The sequence below is a fragment of the Grus americana genome, chromosome 4 (genome assembly GCF_028858705.1).
Source record: "Grus americana isolate bGruAme1 chromosome 4, bGruAme1.mat, whole genome shotgun sequence".
In the NCBI taxonomy this organism is placed as follows: domain Eukaryota; kingdom Metazoa; phylum Chordata; class Aves; order Gruiformes; family Gruidae; genus Grus; species Grus americana.
In genome coordinates, this window is record NC_072855.1 from 56,981,345 (window position 1) to 56,998,303 (window position 16,959).

A 16,959-nucleotide genomic window follows, 5' to 3' on the forward strand; every position below is an offset into this window, starting at 1 on the left:
ATTGCTTAGAGGAAAACTGACCTTGACCATTTGAAGCTTTATGTATTTCTAAAGTTCCTGTAACTCCTGTATAATTGCAATAAAACCTTTTTAATACAGTCCAGCCACTATTTTAAGAGCCACTTGTCACTATCTTTTATGAATGTTTAACTATTTAAAAAAACCCCAACAACCCAATGCCCTTTTTAATGAGTAAGCACCATTTGTTCTTTGCATTTTTATTTTTTGGGAGTCACTTTGAAGGTGGTGTACTTGTATTTTGCTCACAGTGATTTTCTTTTTTAGTGAGGGGGTATTAAGAGTGCTTACTAAAAATTGCTGCTGCTGCAGCAAATGGTTTGGAAGACCATGCAGTAGCATTTTTCAACATCTAATTACCTTTGTAGAGATTAAACTTTTGGTAGTGGTTGAGCTGGAGAAAGCCCACTGAGGCCTATTTCACAGGGAGGGGGAAGTTACCCTGAAAACCAGTTGGGGTTTTTTTGGGGGGCAAGGATAAGAACTAAAACCATCTTTCCTCTAAACTTTAGGTCCAGCTCTGAGGAGCCTCTGTGTGCTGTTCTGCATCTACCAAGCAGTTCCTTAACCTAGAGCTGGGACACTGTTCCAGGTTAGTCCTTGGTTATGAAAATAGTGCCAGCTTTTGTATTTGGGTAGGGGAAGAAGGATCACATGTATTTCCCCAATAAAACCAGAGTTTTTTTCCATAGGAGGCATTTAAATGCAAATCCTATGACACTGAGAGGAGCAGTGGTGGGGGTTTTGTGTTAGACAGACATGTGATTGTGTTAAAAGGTTTCATTAAACTTGGAGTAAGTCCAAGTATACAGTCAGCTTTTGCTATCCCCACCCACAAAAACCCTACAAAACCACCCCCCCTACACCCCCCGCAAGGACTAACTACTCTTGTACTTCACCATGTTTAACAGAGCCCCTCTCCCACCCCGCAGCTACACGTACCCCCCACCCCAGCTGCAGCCCCCGCGGGGCCGGTAACCTCCGGGCCGCTTTTCCTCCCCCTGAGCTCAAGCCGGTCGCCGCGCCCCACAGCCGTTTGGCCACCGCTAACGGCCGCGGCGGGAGCGGAGCCCGGCCCCGGGGCGGACCGTTAACCGCCCACACACCACACACACACACCCCCCGGGTGGCGACGGGGTCAGGACGCCGGCAGGCCTCGCCTCCCGCCCGCCCCCGCCATCTTAAGCCGCTACGCGCTGGGAGGGGGGGAGGGAGGGGGGGAGGGCGGGGTGGGTGGGTTGTACGCCGCCTGAGAGGATGGCGGTGGCAGCGACGGGCACGGCCGCTTGGACGTGGCTGCTGCGGGCCCCCACCGCCACTGAGCTGCTGCTGGCGGTCCTGTGCTGGCTGGGCTGCTACTGGCTCCTGCGGCGGCCGCGGGTGCCGCCGGGGCTGCCGCCGGGCCCGGCGCCCTGGCCGCTGGTGGGCAACTTCGCCTTCGCCCTGCTGCCGCCGCCGCTGCTGAGGAGGTGGGCGGTGGAAGTGTGGGGCTGCGGCCGGGGCTCCCCCGCCTTCTCCCCCCACGTTTTCCTCACCGGCCTCACCAGGATGTACGGCAGCGTCTTCCGGCTCTTTGTGGGCAGCCGCCCCTTCATCGTCCTCAACACCTTCGGGGCGGTGCGGGAGGCGCTGGTGCAGAAGGCGGAGGTGTTCAGCGACCGGCCTTCCGTCCCCATCGTCCTCATGATCACCCGCAAGAAGGGTAAGGGCCCACCGGGGGGGGGGGGCGGCTGCTGGGCCTGGCGGCACAGCCCTGGAGCTCTGAGGGGCCGGCAGGCTGCTGGGGTGCCCGGCGGGAATGGGGGCGCGGCCCCACCGGCTCCCGCTACCGCACCCCTAATGAACGGCCAGGCCATGTTTAGCAAGAACATCGAGCGGGAACTGATCGGTTTCGTGGCTGCTGCGCCGAAATCTATGAATAACTTGTGGATTACAGACTGAACCATCTCTACTTGCTTTTTGCTCATCGTGTGTGTGCGCCTTGCCCTGCGGGTGACAGAAAGCATGCAGAGAAACTCGCCCTACCGTTAGGTGAGCGTGCAGCATCCCTATGAACTTACCGGTGCTGTGGTGTGCACAACACACGACGTCACGACGACTGAAATGCCCGATTCCTTTACCTCTGCTAACAGAAAAGGGAATGGTGTTTGTGCAGGGATTTAAGGAACGGCTAGTCTGTCGCCTAGAGGCTTTCTGATTTTAGCTATATCAGAAGAAATTTCAAGTAATTTGGCAGCAGTATGAAGGAATTTGTGTGCTTCCCCGGTTCTGAGCAAGGTAATGATGGCTAAAAGCAGGCTTCTGTGGAGTCCCGTAGCTGTGTGGTCTGCGCTGCCTGCATGTGCGCTGCTGTTGCTGAGGTGGTTGCAGGTGTGTTATTCTGCTTGTCAAAACTTACTGAGTATATTTGGGTTTGGTGGGGTTTGTTTTTAATAGGTCAAAGGAAAGTTTACTAGCTTTTTTTAAAAAGAAAAAAAAGGGTATGGGGAGTTTAAACATGATGGCAATATCCCAGTTAATCTCTTCATGTTTAGTCTCTAGGTCCGTTAGATCTCAGTGTTTGTGGAAACCTACCTTTCCTTTTTCAGTTTAGGAGGGGTAGCACAGAAGGCTTGTTAATGTGCTAACTGTATTGTGAAACTTACCTCTTTTTTTTTTTTTCCCTGAGGCCAGGGAAATCTATTGGTTAAGTGCTTGAAACTTTATCTTCAATTTTTTACTGTACCAGAATTACCTCAGTAAAGATATGAGGAGAGCAAGGGACCTAGATTGTGTTTATTAAAAAGCAATCAGGTGCTATTGCTATAATTGATTTAAAGGATAAAAATAAATTATTAATTATATTGGTTTAATGATACAGATCTGAGACAGATCTTACTGGCATGTAGTTGTTATAGTGTGTGAATATTTTAAGGTACAGTACATTTAGCAAGTAGTTGGGGAGGAAAGGGGAAGAGCAGTTAGACATTAGATCAATTTTAGCGGTGCTGTAAAACCGCATGTTCAGGCTCATGGTTTTCCTTGAATGCTGTGAATTTTGTATATTTCTTGTTTTCTGCAGATAGTTCTCTGTTAAACTTTTTTGAACATGGTGACATGAGTAGCCAGGACAGTCGATGCACGCTGCTTACAAAGAATTCATGTAAATGCCTGAATAAAATCTCTGATAACTAAGTTAGCAGCTTCCATGGCTGGATGTTCCAAGGGAGTTGAAAGTGTCAGGAGCTTGTTGTCCGGAGTGTGCTGTGGCCAAGTGCCTGCCTGCCTGTGTTGCACTGTGCTGTAGCAGGGACATTACATTGCTTTACATCTAGTTTTCTCTGGAAGGTCGCCACAGCTATGTTCAGGTACAAGGACTATTACGTGAGGGTTGCCTAGTTGTCTATAAAATGTACTGAGCTGTTACGTATTGCTTATGTTAGCTGGTGCAACAAGTTGAATTGCTGCAAATGCCAGAGTATTATAGGATGAGCTGCAGGGCTAGTGTATTTTGGGTACACAAAGGGAAAAGTCAGTGAATATGGGCAGTGTGGGCCTGTCTGGCCCCCGTGCAAGGAGGTTCTCCAAAAGCCACTGGAAATTGCAGCTGTTCTCAGTGGGCTGGCTTGGGTTTAGTCGTGGGATGTAGGAGATGACCAAACCTCAGTGATGCTGGATTTGTGCTACTGGGAAGGCATTTCCTGCAGGACCTGGTGGGTAAGAAGTGAGTGTTTTCTGAAAGCTTTGTGTTTTCTTTGTGTTTTTTTGTTTGGTTGTTGTTGGTTTTTGGTTTTTTTTTTTTATGGTATAGGTACAATGTAAATCTTTAATCTCAGTTTTCAGATATTGTTCATAAGAGCTCAGGGCTAACAAGTGTTTCTTTTTGTTTGTGGCTCATAGAGGAGGTAGGTGGGTAACAACGCTGAAACTGAAGGCCTCTTTAAGTTTGGTCTGGGAGTCTCCCACGCTTAGTTTCGGGAGTTCATGGGTGAGACTTCATTACAGATCAGGTCAGCAACAGTTGTGTTCTGTTCATATGTACTAGGAGAGGAATTGATAGAAGTTGGATGATTGTGTAACTTCAGGTCTACCACTCATAAATTGGGTACTACAATGCTGGGATGCTTTGAGTCAGTAAGCATCCATTTTGGATTCCTCCATGTTCATTCTGTAAACAAACTACCTGGTGTAAACTTATGGGGCTATTTTCTTTTAAGCTGTGTTTTCTATTGTAGTTTTGTCTTTACTCTGAGCTGACCTGCTGGGTATGTTATGGGAGGAAGAAGGACTTCTCAGCTGTGTGTGGCTCTGTTGCATGTACGACACAAAATATTGTCCCCGGGGGAGAGCAGGTAGAAGTATCAGAAATGGCAAATACTGCATTTCAACAACTAAGTAGCACAGAAGGGAAGCTGCCTTGGCTGGATGGGAAGTGTGGTGAGAAGGTAGAGGTCAATTCTTAACCACAGGCTTCTGCATACATACCTGCAGAAGGAGAAATACTAGATTGGGGAGAAAAAGTAGTTTTTTACATTTTTGGTTTATTAAAGTATTTTTGTATTCTGTAACTATGAGAGGTAGCAAAGGCTCAATCTCTAGAGTGGATGCAGCTTGAGTGGTCGACTGCCTTTGTAGTCCTGCCCTGTGCACATCCAGATGCAGACGTTGGACAATACAGAAGTTAAATGTTGTCTGTTTGTCAATGTTCCCAGTATTGCAGCAACACTAATTAGCCTTTGCTAGAACTTGCTTCTTGTAAGGATTTGATTCTTCAGGGGATTTTTTGTTTGTTTTTTAAGAATACAATTGTCTGTGTTGGGTATGTTGACTTTTCAGGTCACGCAGAGATTTTCTTTGAAAACAGTGAAGTACTATTCTATTACTATTGCCTGGCAGTAATCCAGTTGGCAGGTTTTTTTCTTCTTATCTCTGTTATTCTAACTTTATGCTCTTCCTTCTTAATCTGTCTCCTATGTTATTCTTTCCTAATATGCAAATCAATTATTAGTATTCTGCGGTAGTTTGGGGTTTTGGGACTTCAGAAGACGTTGTGCTGAGCAGCCATGCCCTGTGCAGGATTGCTGGAGAAGCTCTCTGAGCACCAGGAGGTTTGTTGTGACTAGGAGAGTCTTCTTTACATTTAGGACAATAGGTCTGTTTTCTTTTATGAAGGTATTTGGATCCTAAACCTAATTTTCCCAATGACAGAAGAGGGAAGAGATTGTGGATGTATAGTCTGTTTGGGAGATATTTGTAGTGGGATAGAAATAGTGATAACATTGTTTTGTTCCAAGAAACCCACAGTTCTCCACCCTAGCCACAAACCCTGAAAACCCAAGTGGTTTCTTGGCCAAATTCAGCCCCAAATAAGCCTGCTTTTTCACCTATTTTCCTTGAGGACACCAGTGGTACCAGAAAACATTACGTGAGAAAGGGGGTCTGAAAAGTTTTTGGTTCTGTTTTTAAAGTGCCAGGGAGTAGACATTTGAATATATTTCCTAAGGAATGTCTTTGTGCAGAGAAGTAGTTCAGCTGATTCAGCTCGTTGTGACTCTTCTTAACATTCTGCTTATTTTGTTTAGGGCTTTTGCACCTAGATCATGTGCTTGTATTCTTTGGTCTGTGTTACTACTATGAGTAGACAATGTGATCGGAAAATCTGGCTGGAAAGATTACCAGCTTTATGTTACACTGAACTATTTATACCTTTGGGATTGCAGAACCTTCTGAGTACAGTTCTTATGTACATATCTACAGATTTCCCTTTATAGCTATAGATTTCTTGCTTGTTTGTTCTCCTTTTTGTATTGGGGCTATGAACAGGAAGTTGTAATAGAAATGTAGGTGACATTAAGTATTGAAACATAGTGCATCTTTCTCTTGCTAATTCCTTATGGCCATTTCTTTCTTTTAAATTTAATGTTAAGGTTTGCAGTTGACAGAAGAATTGATGTTGCTTTTATAAAGTAACTTTATTTCCAGAAAAAACAGACATGGTGTCACTTTACTAGAAGAACAAAGCAGAACTAGCTCATGTTTTGATGACTTTAGACTTTCTCAGGTTACCCATGGAGTATATAAGAAATAGTAGGTCGCGTATTTTGTTACGGTGAGGTATCTCTGGTGTGGTCTGACAAAAGAGATGTTTGTAAGTGAGCAATGTTTATATTTGAAGTTGAGGGATTGAATTTAAATTGTCTTTCATAATGACACAATCATGCAGAACATGTGCCTAGAGGCATCAAAACTGTTGAGATGCAAATCAAGTACATTTTTTCCAAGTGGCTCTGAACCTGTCTTCATCTTCCCAGTTTGCTTGCAGCATGCATATCCTGTATTTTGATTACAGTTAAAGAAAAACCTTGCTTGTAAGAGAAATATGTGCACATGCAAACAGTATTGAGAAGTTTATATAATGTGAAGGGGAAAAGAAATGCAAACTGGTTTGTATTTTAATATTTACTGTTCCGCCTCGCTGAAGGAATTTGAGGAGAAAAGGCTATAGCTAACATATGTCCCAGAATTAACAATTCCAACAAAATTGTTATCCTTTGTAATAAAGCACCTACGGTATCTCTTCTCTATCTATTAGTGTCTTGCAAAGACTAATAAAACTATTGATGTAGCTGTTATATTGATTTCACTGATTGGAAAAAGGAGGGACAGGATTTCCCGAAGCTATTACAAAGAACCTTGTGTTCTTCTTTTAGCTTCTAGCCCAATGGTTGGGCTAGATTTGCTATGTATTGTTTCCCTCTCTTCTGGCTCTTGGGTTGTGGGCCTAACTATTTCTTCTTCAAAATAGAGCATTTTGGTTTTAAGCTCCCCCTTTCTCTTCCAGGTGTTATTTTTGCACCTTATGGCCCTGTCTGGAAGCAACAGAGGAAATTCTCTCTCTCAACACTGCGTCATTTTGGAGTAGGAAGACACAGCTTGGAGCCTAAAATAATTGAGGAACTGAAATTTATAAAGGATGAAATGCTGAAGCATGGAAAGGATCCATTTAATCCCTTTCCGATCATTCGCAATGCCGTGTCCAACGTTATCTGTTCCATGGCCTTTGGCAGGCGTTTTAACTATGAAGATGTTGAGTTCAAGACGATGCTGAAGAACATGGCCCGCGCACTGGAGCTAAGCGTGAACAGCTATATGATCCTGGTCAATATCTGCCCTTGGCTGTACTACCTTCCCTTTGGGCCTTTCTGGGAACTTAGGAAAACAGAATTAGATATTACTGCTTTTCTAAAGAAAATAATTGCACAGCACAGGGATACACTGGATGCAGCAAATCCCAGGGACTTCATTGATATGTACTTCATCCATGTGGAAGAAGAAAAGAACAACAAGGAGAGCAGTTTTAATGAAGACTACCTATTTTTTATCATTGGTGACCTCTTCATCGCAGGCACAGACACTACTTCCAACACGTTACTGTGGTGCCTGCTCTACATGTCTCTCTACCCAGACATACAAGGTAAATATATTTTTATTCTAGGTGTTTTATTCCAAACTGTAAAGTTCTAGATGAATGTTCAGAAACAGAAGCAAACAGTGACGGTAGTCATTTGGAGTGCAAATAGTACATGTGTGCATGTAATTTGAAAGGTTAATATGTAATCGGACATCTATCCTGCTCTGCTATGATGATCTCTAGGTTAGTGGTCTATATTAACTATCTAAATGGCCCTTTAGTCTATGCATTTCTTCTGTTTGGGGACAACTTTCTTTCCCAAACTATTCCAGGGAACCTTAGCATGTTTGAAAAGCTTTGGCAATTGTGGCATTCCAGGCCTATAGTAGTGCTATAAGATATGTGATACGTAGTGGTAAGGTCTGCTTTTATGCCTCCCTGAGGGAGGTGGTTGAGCCTAGTGGCAGAGTCTGTGGAAGTGAAACGCTACCCACTGTAGAGGAAGTTCGAATTAGAGATAGCTTAAGCAAATTGGACTTAGACAAGTCCACGTCGCCAGCTGGTCAATGTCATCCCCAGGCCTCTCCCCATCAGTCTTGAATGGTCATGGCAGTTGGGTAGGTTGCTGATGACGGGGGGAGGAAAAGACACGTGGAACACGTGGCTCCAAAGGAGAGGCAGAAGAAATTGGGCTTGATCAGTGTTAGGGCAAGGTGACTGAGGGGAGACCTTATGCTGTCTACAGCTACCTGATTGGAAGATTCTAAGAAGATGGAGGCAGTCTCCTCTGAGGTGTGCGGTGGAGGGAAGAGAGGCAACAGAGACAGTCTACAGCAAGAAAATTCTGATCAGATACTGGGGAAAAAAAATTTCCCTATGAAGGTAGCAAGGAGTGCAACAGATTGCCCTCAGAATTAACAAAATCACCGACTTTGAAAGTATTCAAAAGTCAGTGGGCTGTGACCCTGATTAGTCTGATCTACCCTCAAAGCTGGATCCAACTTGGAAGATGACTTTGCTTTGAGTAAGTGTTTAGATCAGATGGCCTCCAGAGATTCCTTGCAACTCAAATTATTTGGTGGAGTTATGGTTACTGTTTGTCACAGAGTTCTAGAAAATTACTTGTAGATTTTTGTGGATATAAAAAATACCAATTATGTTGGAGAGGTTACAATATTAAAATAGTACTTGCTAGAGTTACATTTCAGGACTACTTAGGACAAATTTCCATCGCCAAAGACTTAAAATTCATTTTGGTTAAATACTTTTCTATACTGAGTCTTGTTACAGTACCTGTGGTTGCAAAGCCAGCATTTTCTTTAGTACTGTATAGCAAATTTAGATGGTTGAATGTAAGAAGAATAAAGTAATCGATTTATTAATTCATTAGCAGCTTCTCCTGAAGTGCTACATAGAAACTGATTTCCACTAGAAAGATTGTCAAGTATATGTGGACTGGAAACCTTGGCAGGATGGACAGATTCTACTTAGGTGATTCTAACTCAGTTTATAGTAGTGAAACATTTCCACAAGAGACCAGTGCTTTGGTCAGACTTCTTGCTAACCTGGAGTGAAGAAGGGTAAACTTCAAGTTATCTAAGAACAATATAATCCTGGAATGCTTTTATCAAGTATTTGAGATTTTGTGGTTTTCATGTGCTGTGGCTGCATTGCAAATAAGCAAATAGATAAGTGCTGCAAACAAGTATCTATCTAGAATAATCTCTTTAAATAGGTCAAGATCATAGTTTATTGCACAAAGTCAACCCAATTGTTGAGCAAAGATTGCAAAATAGGGCATTGATTCAGTATATGGGAGAGACAGTCCGCTGGGGACAAGTGTAAAGTAAAATTTTATTGCATAGGCTTATTAATCGATTTTTAAGGCTTGTGTGTTATCACTGTGTCCTGGTTTTGGCTGGGATAGAGTTAATTTTCTTCCCAGTAGCTGGTATAGTGCTGAATTTTTGGATTTAGGATGAGAAAAATGTTGATAACACACTGATGTTTTGGTTGTTGCTAAGCAGTGTTTGCACTAAGTCAAGGACTTTTCAACTTCTTAGACTGCCCCACCACCAAGGAGGTCAGGGGTGCACAAGAATCTGGGAGGGGGCATGGCCAGGACAGCTGACCCAAACTGCCCAAGGGATATTCCATACCATGCCATATGACATTATATATATAACTTGTATATATATAACTTATGTATATATATAACAAGTATATAACTTGGAGAAAGCTGGCTGGGGGTGCAGCCATGGCTCAGGAACTAGCTGGGTATCGGTCAGTGGTGGTGAGCAATTGTGCTGTGCGTCACTTGTTTTGTATATTCTTCTATTATCATCATCATCCTTTTCTGTCCTATTAAACTGTCTTTATCTCAACCCCTGAGTTTTACCTTTTTTTTTTTTTTTTTCCCTGATTCTCTCCCACATCCCACTGGAGGGGGGAGTGACTGAGCGGCTGTGTGGTTGTTTTAGCTGCCTGCTGGGTTAAACCTTGACACACTGCTTGACTTGATATGCAGTTACATGAATTAGATATGTTCTAATGAGATAAAGTGAGATCTAGGAGAGTTTTGTTTGGTTTTTTTAACCTCTTTCCCTACTGCCTGGTACTGTACATGTATGTGCCAGTCAGTTTTCTCTCTTCTGCTGATCTCTTATCAGTTTTATTGGCTTTCTCTGATTCCTCCTTTCCTTATGCTGTGGCTGTTGTCAAACAATATAAATAAGTTCAGTAGTCCAGAGTGTGTCACTTAGCTATGCAATGTAATTCCCTTACTTCTATTATCTCATTCCTTATGTATCCTGATTGCCTGGCAGTCATGTATGGATCTCTGTTTTTTTTTTTTCTCCTGGTAATATGTTTCTCTTATCCCCTAAAGGAAATACCTGAATTGCATAACTTTTAGCAGTATCAAATGTTGCAGACACTTTCTGGAAAGGCAAATGAAAGGCTATCAGAGTGAAAAATCAGAAAGAATGTGTTTGTCTGTGGAAGCCAGTTTTGCTTGTTCCATGGAAAAAGAGGCGTGTGGGTGTGCACATTTCTGCGTGCACTCATATAGGGAGGCAGTGGGGAGTATTTGGTTTGATCTGTTCCCGGACTTGGTTTTGGTCCTTGACTTCTGAAGATCTGTGAGATTTTTAAATATATGAAATGCAGTGGGAGCAGTTCAAGTAACATGCTGTTAGCGGAGAATTCTCAAAGTCTCCGTTTTTGCAGTTGGTAATGTGAGCAGCAGTTTGGCTTCTTTCTGTATAGTTCCACATATTTTTACAAACTCCTAAGAAACGTTCAGGATAAAATACTGGCTTGACATTTGATGTGAGCCAGTCTACTTAATTTTTTTAATTTTTTTTATTTTGAAAATTTTACTTGCTTAAATTACTGTGGACACGCATACCATAATGTATCATTAAAATAAAAAACAGCTAAACCCCACAAAGCAGGTACTCAAGAGCCACACCATTAGCAAATCTCTTGGTGTCAAGGTATCTTACTGTGTTCCTCATTTGAGAACTTGTTTTCCTACCAGTCCCAGTAGGTGGCAGCAACTGTTTGTTGAACACAATTCATATGGTATTTCTGAATGCTGCTCTGAAAACCGAGACGCTTTTTTTGCATTGAGTTTTTATTTAATCTTAAATCAATGCTAAGGAGAGAAAAGAGCAAAAACTCAGAGTACCAGCAGCATGGATTCTGAATCTTGGAAAAGGCAAGCAGGACAACCACAAAATATTCAGGATATCAAGGGCAGAAAAATGAAAACTGACTTTTATTATATTTGATTAAATGTTAATTTTGAGATCTTCTCTCTTAAGATTGTATTTTGTGTGTAGCCAGATTCCAAGTTACCTGGAAGAAAAGCATCATTCTGTGCATGGGTGAAGCAAATCTTGTATCTAGGAAACTTCAATGAAGAGAATTACTTGTATTCTGAGCCTTTAGCTAGATGAAAGGGGCAAACAAATATTATGACACTGTCTCACATGAGTGAGAGGGGAGATAAGCTTGTTCACTTCTGTTTTCCCTTTGCAGAAGGGCTGTGTGGGGGAAGGAGCATATGCTGCTGCCTTTTGGGGAACTAGGAAACAGCTGAGATTAGGTTCTGTGAATAGAAAGTAGGAAACAGCAAGAATAAGTTAAATAGCTTCAACACTTGTAGTAACAGCACCAGAACTCCTGCTCCAGAATGGAATATCTAAAGGAGCTGCATGAAAAGCTTTTCCCACCTTTCCCAGTGCTGAGAACTGGATCTCCCCAGGGACAGGCCAGCTCAGGCAGTGCAGTCTCTTTTTGTTCGGTTCTTTTTTTAATGCAGGCCAGAAGCTTGATGTTTTCACCGTTCAAATAACCGTGTAGTTCAACTCTTAAATTAAGATTATGAATACATTTAGAACTGGAACAGCAATTTTCCTGCACTTATTCAATACAGAAGTGCCAGCAATGTCTGTCATCTCAGTAGCTTTACTCTTGACAGTTGTCAAGATTGCGCTTGGTTGTCTTATTCTTAGCTGAGTCTGTTCTTAAGGTTTATGTTGCTGTAGTTACTTTAGCCAGGGATCACGTCTTGCAGTCATTTTTGACAAATCTATGTAAACAATGAAGCATAGGCAAATGAAATTGAGATGGTATCTTCTCATGTTTTGTGCATATTTTTTATTTTCCTCACTCTCTTTGAATAGAGAAGGTTCATGCAGAAATTGAAGCAGTTCTAGGACGTGACAAAGTTCCCTCTCTTACCCACAAGGCTCAAATGCCCTTCACAGAGGCAACCATTATGGAAGTGCAGAGGATGACTGCGGTTGTTCCCCTTTCTATTCCTCGTATGGCCTCAGAAACTGCTGGTAAGCATTTGTAGAAACTTCTTAATACAGCGTTTCTTTTGTGGATGAAGATCTGATGGGATATCTAGTGAGAATTTACAAAGAGCTCATTTATGTATTAGACATGTAACCCAAGTATGTAAAATGCCATTTATAGAGAGTAGGTGGGCTTGAGATGCTCTTTTACTTAAGCAGCATGTCTGACCTAACATCCAGAAGTTTTTCTAATTTAGAGTGGTTTCTTTTCTGGGGGTCAGCTTGTGTTGAGTGATGTGCTTAGCGGTAGTTGGCAGCTGAGACTCCACCTTTGTACCTGAAACAGCATCTGGTTTTGGCCATCTGACACAGAAGTTTGAAAGCATCAATTCGGAGTAGTTGGTTTGCTAAAGCTTGAAAGACTTATACCATTGAGCTCCACATCTACAGAAAACACTAATAAATATCCTTTCCCAAGTCATCTTGTTGGCTATATGTTTTCATAATCATCACTGAACACTGGTTAAAGTGAGTGGGAGGTAGCAATACTTGGCTTTCAAACCCGGTACTGAACTGATCTGCTTTTTAAATGTTTTGGCTCGCAAGAAAGCGAGGTGCAGCAAGCTGAAATGAGACTAGTCACTTCAAAACCCATTTGTGATAACAGTACAAAATCCATCCCTCTTCCGTACCTCCTCTTTTGCTATGGTGGGGCTCTGTGACAGCACAGGAACAGGAGGAAACTGGGTCACGGCACTTTCACACAGCAGAGTGCATTTCTACTGATTGCTGCTGCCCTTTCCCTGCAGGGAGCTGTTGGTGTAACTTGATGTCTTTCTAGCTGCTCTGGCCTGTGTGATTCTGAGCCAGGCAGGCTTGCAGAGATCACCTTTGCCTTAAGCTCCTGCTACGTTTGCAGCCCACAGCTAGGGATCCATGTCATTTTTGTGACATCTAGTCTTCTTTTTAATAAGTCCAAGTCTCTCATGTTTACTTCTTGCAACTTGTCAGATCCTCTGTCTCTGTTCTTTTGTTTGAAGTGCTGCAGGGATATACTATTCCTAAGGGTAGTGTGATCATACCCAACTTGTGGTCGGTACACAGAGATCCTAACATTTGGGAAAAACCAGATGAATTTCAACCATCGAGATTTCTGGATGAAAACGGCCAGCTAATTAAGAAAGAGGCATTCATTCCTTTTGGAATGGGTAAGATATCCACGTGCAGTCAGTAGCTGGCTGGGGGTGGTGGCAGTGGTGGCATAGGGCCCTGGAGGTGTGAGATGAAAAAGTCGTGCATAGGATCAACTACAGAACTTGTTTTATTGTTATGGTTGGTGACTTGCAAAATGAGTTGAGTTCCTAAAGTCTCCAGCTGCCAGGCAGAAATGAGAAATGATGAATTGTTGTTTGATAATACTTTTGCTGTGGATGTAAATGCTGTTAATATGAAGCAGTACAGCTGAGCAAGGCTTAGGCTCAAACACAGGAGACCAAAGCTTCAGAGTTCATAGCTTAATGGTAGTGTAAGCCTTTCTGCGTTCGGACAATGCTAGCACAGGAATTAGCATGTGTGTTAACAAATGGATCAACTGTATAAAACCAGTAACATGTCTCTTCTAACTGTTCTTTAGGTAAACGTGTGTGCATGGGAGAGCAGTTGGCAAAAATGGAGCTGTTCTTAATTTTTGCAAGTCTAATGCAAAGTTTTACCTTTTTGTATCCTGAAAATGCTGCAAAGCCATCTATGGAGGGAAGGTTTGGCCTAACTTTAGCTCCATGTCCGTTCAATATAATAGCTTTGAAGAAATGATATAACATCAAAAAAGAAAGATAAAAGAAAGAAGTACTGCACTTTTAAAATCCAGCTTTGTTTCCAGCTTACTTTGTTACTTTCTTTCCAGAAAAACACCAGCTGCATAGGCTTTCATAGTCAGTGAGAATGATCCATTTGCACTTCTGGAAAGAGAAGATTTTTTTGTCAGCTGTTGCATTCCACAAATGAACTGTCAGCATAGTTTGCAATTTGATATTAAAACTTGCTGGGCTTAACGCTTCTGTCTATAAGCTATTACTGTCAGTTTGTCAAATAATAATTATGGGAGAATGGTCCAAAACATCTGCTAATACTTTAGCAAATAGTAATTGTCATTTTGGTAAAAGCAGTAAGTAAAGATTTAATTTACAAATGATTGAAGGACATCCTCTAGTACCAAAATGATTAATGAATGAGAGGGTACTAGTGCTTTCTGTGTAATGAAACATAACTGAGCTTAAATAATGACAAATACTTTTTGGAAATCACTAAATGATACTTCTTTTAACCTTGGAGGATTCTATCTTGCAAGTAACCTATAGGTGTAGATTGGATCGAATCAGTCTGGATCCAAACATTCTTGACTATCAGGGCTCACTAGAAACAAGCAGGTACCAACTCTAAAAATCCCAGGCTTGGAGGTCAAGCGAACCATTGAATATACCACGTTCTTTAACGTGAAAGGAATGTGCAGTGTCTGGATGCAGATGTTTTGGTTGAGAAGGCAAATGAGAGCGGATTTCTCTAACAAGAAACAGCAGGAGTCTGTTCTCTCTGGTGCCAAGTAGATATTCAAGACGACATCTGTGCTGCCACTTCGCATTCGCTGTTTTCCCCATGTCAGCAGTGGCATCTTGTTCTCTGGCTGCGGTCTGGACAAAACCAACAGCCCGCTCATTGAGGAAAACTCTTAAGTGCATAATCCTGAAGGTGGTGCTTGCACTCACATTTTTAATTTACAGGCACTGTGGACAGTACTGCCACAACCTGTTTGGCTTTGAGAACTGGAGTCTTACTTCAAATACGGCATCAATATGGCACTACAGATGTAGGTCTTACGCCTTCAGGCATGGAACATGAGGAATCTGACAAACTGGAGGTTTGAGTATAAAAGGCTTTCTCTATCTTCCATATGGAGCAAAAAGATCTATGGTTCATAGAATATTAGTGTATCAGTACCTTACTCTTTTCACATGCAAAAAACCCCCTGTCGTTGGGTGTTTCGGAAAAGGGCACTCAATTTTGCCTTTTATTTGAAAAATCTCTCAAATATCAAAAGTGATCTTTTGGAGGACATATAACAATTAACTTTTAAATAATTGTTATTAATTATCCTTAAATGTCTTTATACGCCTTTTGATCTAGCAGAATTTCATATCGGATGAAGTACATACGTACTCTTCTAAGGAAATGTTTTTTTCCCCTCGCTGGAGATCTGGAAAACACTAGCAGCCTCCTAATGTCAAGTTTACAAGACTGGAATGTGAAATTGACTGTAAAGTGGAAGTGGGTATTCCATAGCAGAAACTAAGCCTAAATTGTAAAAGAAGAGTCAACTCTTCAGCTTTAATCTCTGTTTTTGTCACTTTTAAAAGCCAGGTAATGCCTAGCAAAGACTGTAAGATAGTTATTTTGGATTTAAATTAAGGTTTTCTGTTAGCTGTTTTGAATAACAAAGTGGCTTAATTTCTGAACAATATATTTGGTTGGTCAGGTATCCCACTGTTTGCTAAGAACTTCCAGTTCTTACAAAGGCTAACTTTTGAGTTTATAGGTTAGCCCATGCTCATGTTAAATGTTTTCTTTATATGAAATTTTTGAAAACCCCATAGCACAATAAAAAGTTGTTTGGTACTAATGCTAGTGAACTTGCACTAAAAGCTGACAGTATTGGAGTAATAAGCATTTATTTCTTTAACTCTGTATTTTTCCAATATATATATAGATTCTGTACAGTTGGGATTTTTGTCTGGAAATTCTTAAAATGATATATGCTTAATTGCAAAGCTAAAATTAAGTGCTGATAATATTTATCTTTCTGTTGAAATGCCTCTTTAAGCAACATAATGATGTTGGTGTGCAACTAATCACTTATATAAAATACCTGTCCTTTTAATCAATGAGGACACATTTGAAAAGCACTTTAGTATTTTTTATTTTTTGTACAGATTCCAAAGAAGACACAATTCACATAATTCCCTAGTATGTGGAATTGTACATACTTGTGCTCGTTTTGCCTGCTGGGTTTAGTTTAAAATGTCACCTTTGCAAACTGTCCTTCTACAAAATAGTGCTTTGAGATGTGGTTTTTGATGATACCTATAATCAAGCACTGCATAGCATGACAAGCTAAAAATACTGATGTGAAGGTGCAACTGTGTCAATGTCTGCCAGAATGCAAGATGCTGTTGGAAATGCCAGTAAAGACCTGCCTTTCATGCCTTCCAGATGCACTGAAATTTTCACAGGATGCCATGAAAGTAGCTAAACAATAGCATAAAAACAACAAAATGTTTGTAGATTTAAAAATGTGTTGCCATCTTTAGTAAACTGTAAGTAAAGTGGTAGCAGATTTGCTTTGTGTTTGTAAATGTATCCTTCCCCTCCCTTTTTTAGCAGAGGAAGCATCTCAAATGCCTTATTGAAAAATATATGTTTATTTAAGTGGATGGCTATTTCTGAATGCTTGAAAATGTCTTTATTTCTAAAAATGACTTCAGACTTTGCTTCAGTGTAATTTTATTTTTAATAAAGTAATTCCCAAATAAGTGTCTGACAGCTTTGCATAGTCATTTTAATGAGTTCCACTTGTTGACTAAGCTCATGGTGTTTGGTGTTTTACATCTTACAAAGAAAGCTTTTGAGTAAGATGATGTTACAAAATGTTTTGGATGAGTGAAGGAGGCAGGGGAATAAAGTGATATTGGG

General features: G+C 41.4%; 1 protein-coding gene across 2 annotated transcripts; it reads left to right on the forward strand.

The window, feature by feature from the left end:
• Nucleotides 1-1,251: 1,251 nt before the first annotated feature.
• LOC129206333 (cytochrome P450 2U1) lies at nucleotides 1,252-16,800 on the forward strand. Of its 2 annotated transcripts, XM_054825320.1 has the most exons (5): nucleotides 1,252-1,720; nucleotides 6,839-7,471; nucleotides 12,100-12,261; nucleotides 13,257-13,424; nucleotides 13,850-16,800. In XM_054825320.1, exons 1-5 carry the CDS (start codon nucleotides 1,276-1,278, stop codon nucleotides 14,026-14,028), a joined length of 1,587 nt encoding a protein of 528 aa, XP_054681295.1. In that variant the 5' UTR covers nucleotides 1,252-1,275; the 3' UTR covers nucleotides 14,029-16,800. The 2 variants fall into 2 exon arrangements, with proteins under 2 accessions (XP_054681295.1, XP_054681296.1); XM_054825321.1 differs by lacking the exon at nucleotides 13,257-13,424.
• Nucleotides 16,801-16,959: the final 159 nt, after the last annotated feature.